We start from the raw sequence: 11146 nt of genomic DNA, 5'->3' as shown, positions 1-11146 counted from the left end.
TTATGTGTAAAACATTAAAACAACATCCTCTTTAATGCTCTTGATACTGTATTGAAAAAAATCAGACATTAGAAGAAGCAGGTGCCCCTTTACTAACATTGTAAATTTCATGATCGCAGAGGTAAAACAGTTATGACAGTGATTATTGTTTTCGTCATTGCGAAAACCTCTTCTTTAATGTTGCTTATATTGTATAAAATTTTAATTCATATTCCGAAAAAGCTGAAAAGGATGTGTCAGAAAACTGATATTCGTAATCCCAGGATTTTAACTCTCACACGGGTCCGAATTAGAATAGACATGTACTTTGGACATATATGATATATCATAATATTTAAAGTCGTTCATGTATATGGGGACATTCGGAGGCACTTGTATTTTAAGAACATGTCTTGTTTTATATTGCTGTTGAATATTAGAATTTACCTTAGATATGCAGAACAGGAAAATCATTATAGAGTTCACAGCTATTTGGTCTAGTGATACTTTTAATCAAAACTCAGCTGACTGATAAGGCCTGAGAGCCTCTTGTTTTTAATATGTGTTCTATATCCTTGGTAGGTTGAAGTTAAAGCTACAAAAATATTTTATTACTGTGAACTCTGCCTGGATAGGAAGGAAAAAGTCTTCCATGTAACTGGCGTCAATTATATAGGAATTTAGGCAATTAAAATGAAAACAATACACACGATAGCAAACTTGTCTGTATATAAACAAAACATACGTGCCCACGACAAATCGATCGTTCATTCACAGGCGTAATACACAGTAGGTAAGTTCAATGTTTTTCTGTTAGTTTATTAAGACTCGCGAAAAGACAAGTGCAAAAGTTTGTTTGAACAACTAATACGATGAATACTTTGGATAATGTTGTTACCTTTGATATGAAAGATTATATGATAAAATACACGTGGTAGGTACTGTACACTTTCTTTTGGAATGAATATAGTTTTTGTATTATGAATAGAATAACACGAGAGTAAGTGACTTAGCGAATCCGCCATGTTTCCGTTGTTGCTATCCCCCTATAACACAAACAACCTAGAAATAACAACAACACTTCCTATCCTTATACAAAATATGATAATGAAGATGTAAATCGAATTGATGACTCCGTTTTGATCAATATTGTTTGTAATTTCAAACGACAAACAGCAAAATTTTATAATACCAGACAAACATATTCAAGGAAAGCAACACAATTCAATTATGCATAATCATACTTATTAACATGGTTGTACAATCGGTCTAATGATCGTATTTCATAGGTAATAAATGGATGGTGGGATTTTAGAATTATGGTATCATTTTGAAGAATTTATTAAACAAAAATTATCCACCAAAGAGATCACTGCTTGATTTAATGCCCATAGAATTTTACAAGTCTATGGGGAAACCATGTTTTATTAAAATGTTTTTAAAAAAGAAACTTGATGCTGACATAAGACATTACTACCCACACGCAAGTGTTTGCCTTTAAAATACTCTCCGGCGTACTTGTGTAACTAGCAGAGAAGCCAGAATAGTTATTGAAAACTGCTGCCAGGCTAGTGACCCGTTCAAGGAAACGTGAACATACATGTATATCACCAATTCTCATATAGCTTCACTACTTACCTGTGACATATCGAACGAAATATAAAATCCTGTTGTATGCTTTCAAGGCTCTGCATGGATTAGCTCCAGCATACATACAGGAACTAGTTGAAGTCTACCATCCTCAGTAAACACTTCGTTCTACAGACTCGTTATTTCTTTTAAAGTCATGCGCCCGTACTAACTGTATGACGAAAAGTGGTTTGATGTTTCTTCATCAACTCTATGAAACTGCCTTCCGCTGGATCTTCGTGTCGAAGTTTCATTAGCTGTTTACAAAAATAAACTTAAAACATATCTTTCTAAACTTGCATCCAATCTGTATTTCGGTATTTATGGATAATACAGGACTTTCGAGATACGGATTCACTCTGATTTTTATCACGCGTTGAACGTAATTGTAGGGCATGTCACTTCCGGATTACAATAACGACTAAGTAAACAAACATGGAATATTTCAATTGCTATCAATTTCCTGCATTTAAATGGTATCTTTGAAAGAAAGGAATCACTACACTAGGAAATACAATTGATTAAATTATGCGAGTCGGCGCGGCTAATAAATCTAGGGAATATCTTGAGGATATCGGTAAAACTTCACGCCTTGCATCCAATGGTACGCGTCTAAATGCGCCTTTTCCCTTCCATCTAATTTACAACCAGGTACTAAGCACCAATAATTACTTGGATCGTCATCGTGGGACTGCGCATAGCTCTTTATGGACCGTCTGTTAGCGAAACACCATATGTATCGATGTCAATTTTGCCCTACAATTGGTTATTATCACGGGACCGTGGTGTATAAACGTCAAATACAATCGGTCGTTCCGAAAGTTCCATATTATTTTTACCAAAAAAAAAAGAAAAAAAAAAAGAAGAAGAAAGAAACCAAACTCTATGCAGTTTTGCCTCCCCATAGTTACTATGTTAACCTCTGTTTTAATATTATTTAATGCCTTTTTGATGTACTTATTGTTCTTTGTTTTAGTTTGTTTTTATTGTTTTACATGTGAAGCGCTTTAGGGTAATTGTCTTAATTAGATAAAGTGTTATATAAATGTTCAATAATAACAATGCATGATCAAAATTAGCATATATTACTCAGGTGAGAATATGGTGGTAATTTTGAAAATATAAACCTGGCATTTCATATAATTAATTCATTATTCAATAACGAATAAATTAATCTCCTTATGAGTCACGGATCTTGTTTGGGAAAGAGCTGTGGAAGGAGATTTTTGGGTTTGAAATAATTCCCTATTACCTTCACAGATATATTCTTGTTGTGCATGACACAATACACTGAGAAGCAGGTTTTTGTTCGTCGTTTTTCCATCCCATTTGCCCCTAAGGGTGAAAGAGAAAATTCCGAAAACGTATTGGACATCTTATGGACACCACCAATAATGTCCCAAAAGATAATTTGACTACTGCATTAAATGTAAGAGGAGTTCAGGAATCCAGATTTGTATGTAGAAAATTGAGTTTTTCAAACCCCAATTTAGAATTCAGAATTTGGGTGAAAATGTTAATTATCATACCTTATGTCACATCTACAGGGCACCACCAATCATTTTCCAAATGATGATTTGGCTATTACTTAAAATGTATGAGGAGTTCTGTTAACAATGTCTAAAAAAAAAATCGTTTCTTTGGTGTTGGGTTTATTCTGATCCACAACAGAATAGTTCATTAAGACAAGAAAGTAATTCAAAGAGTGAATGTTGGATCCAAAATTGACTGCAGGTTTGTCAATTTTTAATATGAAACAATCAAAATTATGTTAAAGGAACATTATGTCCTGCCAACACACCAGTCTACATTTACCAGACACATACATGGACCTCCATACATGTATGTGCTATATATACATACAATCATGATATTCATTAATTTTTCAACTCTACAATATCGATGATAGTTTAACAGGGGATACTTACTTCTAGATATCGGCTCCCACCTGTTTCATAGAGTCCAAACATTATACACAATTCATTGACTATAATAAAATGGAATTATAATGTAACAGTAAAATATATAATTATAATTTGTAAATAAATTGTTAAATATTTGAATCCCGCGGAGGGATCAGGTGCCAAGGAGAAACAACCATCCCCTGTCGACCGGTCACACCCGCCTTGATACCTATATCTTCATCAGATAAACAGAGTAATCTGTATGTAAGAAACGGCATAACAATTGATATAAAATGCGTTATAAAATTAACTTCTAATGAACACGGTAAACTAAACCAGATATGAGGAAGTCAGTGTGAATCATAGTTTATTTTTGCAAACTTGGTAGATCTACTGTAACAAATATATTGTACTGTACAAATATTTCGGACACTAATTCAAAAATATGGATAATAAATATAAGTGAACGACGAGACACTGAGAGCGAGTTTAACCTTTCAAATGTGGAAATGAAACTGTGAGCTGAATTGAAGATATTGTTTGTTGTTGCGCTAATACCAGGAAAAAAATCGTACTTAATGTTTTTTATAACGTTTTGTTTTTCAGAAGAAGACATGATGAAATGTATACTTTTTTGTGCTGCAATGGGACTCATTTCTGGTGTCGTAAGTAAAATTGCACTGATTCTTGATACACTGATTTTGACCTCGGATAACACCGTTTACCTGACCAGGATATAGGGCTGTGACCGGTCGACAGGGGATGCTTACTCCTCCCAGGTGCCTGCTTTTACATTTGGTATATCCAGGATTCTGTGTTTGCCCAACAATCTATTTTGTATTGCTTATAGGAGTTATGAGATGTATCACTATTCGTTATTTTAGCCTTTCACTGATATGATTATGTAAATGAGAAAATAATGTTTTTATTGAAAATATCTCAAAAGAAAACAATATCTTGAATTTGTGTTATATGGAACAGGCTTGGTGCGAATTACATTTTGAGGTAATACATTCCATTTTAATCATGGTGATTATTTTTGGCATTGCTTTACCAATACCATTCGTCAGTTTCTTTAAAAAGTAAGTTATTACACAACCATTATCAATTGCTTCAGTAATGCTTTGTCATTACAGTTTGGGATATAAAAAATCGAAGTCAAATCCAATTTGTACAAGTGAGTTTTATTTATAGAACATAAATCCACATATTCAGACAAGACCTCGTAACTATTAACGACTGTGTTGGGCAGGTCTCAAAACAATACACTGCTTGGGTAGTAAAATAATATAAATGTGGTTTTGTCCCTATGTGCTTAGTGCAATTTTGATTTTGGCATACCTTTCATTTAAGAAAGTTGTAAATATAACTTTATACCATGATCAATTTGAGAACAAGTGTAATAGAAAATTATGATACAAAACGAATGTTTAGATGAAATTAACTTTAACAGATTGTTAATATATAAAATATATTTGAAAATAAAGGAACGTAAGATGTTTCATTTATTTAAGTTTAATTGCGCAATATATTTTACTGACATTTCATACTTTATCGTTATCATCATATAAAATGTTAATTTTTCAAGTCTTTTGATACCATTAATAAGGTTAAAGTTATAATTAGCATTACCCCAAGCCATATCTGTGTTATTACCTTTCAAAAATATATAATGTATAAAGAAAACATTACATGGGGGAGGCACAACACATTGCTAACTTTGATTGAAAGAAATGCACTGCAAATAATTACTTTTGCATTTATCATTTCCTGAGGCCTGGTATGTAGGATATTAAAGAAATTACAGATTATAAATGATAAAATAATTCCGATATGATTAATCTGCTTGTCCCAAATATGTTTTGAAACCCATTGGCTATTATCCGAATAAATATTGCACTCTACATTGTTTCACCATCTGCTCTTTATTAGAGAAATTAAACACAAAATTTAGTATTAAAATCTATAAACTTATCATCAACAACACTGACAAAATGACAATAAGAAAGGTAAAGATAGCGAACAGTGATCAATCTCATAACTACTATGAATTGTGAATGCTACTGAATTATTTTCGGAATAGACCATGCCTGCATTAATGAAACGTGAACAGATGAATTCTGGTATCAAATATTCAATTTATCAACGGAAAATAATGTAATACTGATTTGAACTATATAGTAGCGATAAAGATGATGTATAAAGAGGATAGATAAAACACGTGACACAAACAAGAGAAATAACTAGTACATAACATGTATAAAGAATTCCATGCAGTGTTTCTTCCAATAAACACATTCAATCTCCTATTTTGCTTATGTCCAACGACATTCAATATATTCATATGAATAATACATGCAGTTAAGGGAATCATCAATGCTAAGTGCTACCCCTTGAAAACCATTGTCCACTATGGTTGAGAACATAAACATTAAAACAAATCTACCCAAATGGACTTCCTGCATTGATGTTTTATTTTTGTTTTACCACAGAGAGGAGGGAAGGTTGCCTTTACAGCCATTTTATCCAAACAAACAACAGTGGGCGCTCACGCTGTGGTGAAGTATGATCACGTGTTGACAAATTGGGGCGGAGCCTATCAACCAACAACTGGTGTTTTCACCGCCCCCTATAACGGTCTCTACAGCATCTCCTGTAGCTTGATGAGTCGTGCTAGTAATTCTGTCCATGTCGGTATTACTAAGAATGGCAAAAAGATGTCTATCGTGTTTTCTAATGCCAACACGTATCCACTTGCTAGCCAGACTCTACAGCTGCTGTTAAACAAGGGGGATAAAATCTGGATCCAGAACAGGAACGGAGGGAATGCAAAATTTCATGACCACGGTTCTTATAATGTCTTTTCTGGTTTTTTAATCAACGAACTATAAATAAGTTTGTGTAGTGTTAATCTTTATTAAACACAAACTGCATCCATTTATGTTTTGTTTCATTGTATTGTTTGATTGAAAAACAAGAGATCCATGAGACTAGAAACGCTCATCTGATGATTAAAACAATGCAAAATGGTACGCTTTAAATATTCTGCAAAACTGGCTCTCGTAGGGTCTCAAGACAAGATGACAACAGTACAATATAGATAGTGAAACTATATCCGAATTTCCTCTAGAACAAGTTCTCAGAGCCGCAATATATGGTGCATATATTATTAAAAGACTGCCAAGGTTAAATAAGAAAAATGTTATCACTCTGGTTCAATATGGAAATTAAGCTGACATGGAAGAAAATTTAATGAATCCTAGTATCTAGAATTAGGAAAGACAATCTCCAAATTGTGTTTCTGTGATGATACTTTAGAGCATTTTGGTCAACGGATTTGTCTCATACTGTTCAGCGAACACGAAAACAGCTGACCAAAGCTATTTTTGCTTTAATTAGCAAAACACACGCAGACATACACACAGAAAAACAATGTGAAAATAAAAAAAATGTTATTTATTAAAGGGAAAAAATTACGAAAATATTCACAAAGACAAGGGGCAAATCAGCAAATATAGGATATTTCGTACTATCATTACACAGGATTTCAACAGATCTGTCCAGATTTCCCCATAAACAATTTACACAAATAACCATACTACTGACTAGTTCAAACATGAGAGAAATCAGCTGATATGAAAAAAATTGTCAATTATTTACACATGACACACCTGTCCTGATTTCCCCATAGATAATTATCACAACTATCAATACTACTGACTAGTTCAAATATAAACGTAGAAAATGTTGCAAAGCGTAGAAAAACCAAAATATGTCGAACAAGAAGACCAAATATATGATTAAGGATATTTCGGTAATTCGGTGTTCTGTGAATATCGAGGATTAGACCAGCTGAAATGATGAAAAAATGCAGATAGGCCTAACAGGAAACAATGGTTTTATAATGCAATTTTACAACATCGAGTGCTTTTTTTAATAGATTTTTTTCTCTTTAATTGGGATGTTGTCATAACATATATAGATAACATACTATGTAGATATACATAGTATAACACAGCATTACTTAGATTTTTTTCCAGAATTTTGTTTTACGTTATGTTTCTGCATTCACAACGTTACAAATGAAACAATATTTCATTCAAAAATACGTAATTCCCACATAAGAAAGAATAAACAATTTCAAAAAATCCATTTTTTATTCAGAGTCGAAGCATGAAATATAATTTGACATAATATTGATCAGCGTTTGTTATCTTCATCTTTTCATGATTGAGAATGTTGTGATGTGGTAGTGTTGAATAACCATTAGGTCGAGTGGCAAAACACTTAACTGTCGTGCCAGAGATCCCGAATTCAATCCTCAACAGAGGCTTATACTGGAATCTGTTACATTTGATGTTCAACGTGCTACCAGGCCCCGGGATCACGAACGTTGGATTTTACTCAACTCAAATTTGAGTTGAGAAAAATTAATTCTACTCTCCTGAGTTTCGACTCAAATAAGTGTGCCACGAACGTTTATTTTACTCAACTCAGCAGAGTAAAACATTCCAAATAAAACTCAACTTGTTGTAAATGTTGTATGTGGACAGGTTTTAAAAAAAACCAATAAAAATCTTAGAAGATTCCTTGTTTGTTTGTTTCTTTATACTTCACGCCCGTAACATCATCACAGGGCATTGTGACGTAATGTTTAAATGTTTTGATGACGTTATATATTATGGTACGCATGTATCAACAAAAATGTCAGATTTAGACATTCTATACAACATCATTGATTTGCCGTCAACTACAGAGGCTACATTATTGTATACCCCCATGGAGATGTCTCATCCGGTAATGTGTGAAACACTGGAACCTGTAATGGCCACACCAGTGAAAAGGAAGCCAGCGTGGACTACTCTGGAGCAAACCATTCTCATAAAAACTGTTAACAAACTGGAAGAAAAATTGTTCGGCAAGTTTAAGGGACCGGGGAGAGGAAAAAAGGAGAGAGAGAGGTAGCATGGAAAACCATGGCTAGAGTGGTTAATGAGTGGGTGGTCAATTTTATTTACATGATATATTTATATTAACAAGAACTTGCAGCTTTCAACAATTTCGTTACAAATGACCCTCCCCCCATTCAAATCAACTTTCGATATATATAAAATGCAAATATTACTTTCAATTTTAAGAATAAATTCACAACTTTATAAACGTAGTGTAAAGGTATTTTTTAAAACAATAATGGTATAAAGAAGAAAAGTTACCTAACATTTTATTTGCAGAGTGGGAAAGCGGCGGTGAAGCAATATGGCAATTTAAAGAACAGAGGTGCATATATAATTGTAGATTTTCTACAGCATGTTTGCAATTAAAACACTTTAAAAATTGATATGCACTTGAATTAAAATGCACTATATAATTTCCACGGGGTTTCTTTTTCGTTGAACATGTGCATACCCCAGAGTTGGCGAAAGACCGTAAAAAAATCTACGAGACAGTATGTCCTGTAGATTAGGAATGATTTTGTGTTTAACAGCTCTCCATTTTTTATAACACAGGATTAGATTTTTTTTATCAATTTTGTTGTAGTATCATTTTCATCCTTTTTAGCTCATAGATGGATATATCCCCAACCCTCAGTTTAGAAAAAATATTTGTGGAACAAATGTAACAATTTATTGGATCAATTACTCGTTTTACTATGCGTAGGTTACATGTACCATAAAATTTGCCATTTTAGCATCTTTGATTAATCTTCAAAATAGACAACAAGGTCGGAAAATTCAAAAATGAAAGTAGGTATCCCCCGGAAAATTCCATACAGTACAAAGTAATAATAGACAAGTATTATATGTGGTGTAGTTGTTTAATCACTCGATATTGCAATAAATACACAACATCAATCTGGCCAACATTTACGTGATCTATTACATCTAATTTTCACAAAATTGACGAAAATCGGAGATATTGCAACGGAAGTGAATAGTTATATTTCTTCTAAAAATGTTTGTTGTATCTGGTAGTCTGGAATCGTTCACCAACTCTGATACTCACAAATCGAAATTCTCCACAAATAGATCTAATAGACAAATAGAAACTTGGAAGTCCTACGATAAAAAGTTACAACTCCTCGACCACGAAATCAAGTACATACCATCATGTCTATTCTTTGAAAACTAGGAAAAGCTTACTAAAAAGAATAATAATACAATATATGTTTATTTTAAAGCCAAGGAGAAAGTTTCCAAAATCAAAAGACCACAAACGGGGGGGGGGGGGGGGGGGGGGGGGGGGGGGGGGGGGGGGGGGCGGACCGAAGCCCACTTCGCCTACTTCTATTCAGGAGGCCATTATCGATACAATGGAGGGAAGGCCATCTGTAGAGGGATTGAGTGAAGGGTTTGATTCGGGTGGTAAGAATTATATATTTAATACTACTATTACTATCAGTGGCAAATTAAGAGGGGCACCCCCCTTTCGCGCCAAATTTGCAAAGCATTACTGGCATATATAGATGAAAACTCCATATTTGGCAACTAAAACATGGCTGAGTATTTTGGCTTATACTTGAATTTCTCATGTGCCGGACGTAATGTGCCCCACACCTTTTCTGGAAATTCTGGATTCGCCTATGCCTACGTTTTTTGTGGTCGAAATATAATACTGAAGCAATAAAATATATTGGCATTTTATTTTAGATCTTGGAGTGGAATGTAGTAAGACAACCGGTGGCGCTTCGCAGCAGGCATTCAGTGACCCACAACAGTCCTACATGTACTGCACATCATCAAAAGTGTCCAGCGCTCCACCTAGGAAGGAGAAGAGTCTCATTCAAATGCTGAAAGAGGTTCTGAGGATTGAGAAGCGAAAGCTGGAGATGGAGTTGGAGGTATCGGTAGAGAAGAAGGAAAAGATAAAAGAAGAGAGAGAGAGAAGTTCTGCGGCTGCAGAATGGAAAACTCGTATCAGAATGCTAATAAATACATAAATCAAACTATATTTCGATTATGAATTTCACATACAGGTTACTGTCCAACGAAAGTATTAGCGATATGATATTGGACAGTCTTCGTCTCTTTTCGACGTCCAGCATCAGGCAAGGCTACCTCATCCATCAAACGTCTGTTGACGTGAGTTGGGTCAACAATGTCGCGCTTGTCAATCCCTAAGTTGTGAAGTATCACACATGCAATCACTGTTGCACAGACTCTGTCGGGCTGCACTCTCAAACCTTTTAAGAAAGTGATAATAAATTGGTTTAATTATTTATAAAATCGTATAAAATGCTTTGGTACTACATGTATGTTACCAGATCTTTATAATTGTATAATTGCACTCACCAACCTGAAGGCAAGGAAACCTTCTTTTTAGAATGCCGAACGCCTGTTCATTGGTAACCCTGGTTCGACAGAGGGTTGTGTTGAATTTTTCCTCTGCCCTAGTTCTGGGGGTCAAATAAGGAAGCATAAGGTATTTTTTCAGTCCGTAACCCGAGTATCCAAGAATAAGACCTGTACTGGCACCTAATAAAAGAGTATTAATTAATTCTGTGTTGATGAAAGAACAAGTGGATATGCAGGGACAATACAGTGGATGAAATTGTGAAAATTCCCAATTCGTTAAATATGGATCATAAATAAGGTATTAATAAGTAAATGGACAAATTAAATTTTTCTTTCATTTTG

General features: G+C 34.2%; 2 protein-coding genes across 2 annotated transcripts; one reads left to right on the top strand and one right to left on the bottom strand.

Moving 5' to 3' along the window:
- The first annotated feature begins 746 nt into the window (after nucleotides 1-746).
- Nucleotides 747-6449, top strand: LOC130047979 (complement C1q subcomponent subunit B-like). The gene is made up of 3 exons (XM_056143814.1): nucleotides 747-768; nucleotides 4119-4177; nucleotides 6005-6449. The coding sequence occupies exons 2-3, from the start codon at nucleotides 4127-4129 to the stop codon at nucleotides 6401-6403; spliced, it is 450 nt and encodes a 149-aa protein (XP_055999789.1). The 5' UTR covers nucleotides 747-768; nucleotides 4119-4126; the 3' UTR covers nucleotides 6404-6449.
- A 4037-nt stretch (nucleotides 6450-10486) lies between these two features.
- Nucleotides 10487-10928, bottom strand: LOC130048636 (uncharacterized). Its single transcript, XM_056145635.1, has 2 exons — nucleotides 10802-10928; nucleotides 10487-10692 (listed from the first exon to the last, which is right to left on the bottom strand). Exons 1-2 carry the CDS (start codon nucleotides 10926-10928, stop codon nucleotides 10487-10489), a joined length of 333 nt encoding a protein of 110 aa, XP_056001610.1.
- Between the last annotated feature and the right edge of the window lie 218 nt (nucleotides 10929-11146).

The sequence above is a fragment of the Ostrea edulis genome, chromosome 7 (genome assembly GCF_947568905.1).
Source record: "Ostrea edulis chromosome 7, xbOstEdul1.1, whole genome shotgun sequence".
NCBI classification, from domain to species: Eukaryota; Metazoa; Mollusca; class Bivalvia; order Ostreida; family Ostreidae; genus Ostrea; species Ostrea edulis.
Note: the sequence above shows the minus strand (reverse complement) of the source record. Positions and strands in the feature narration are given on the sequence as shown.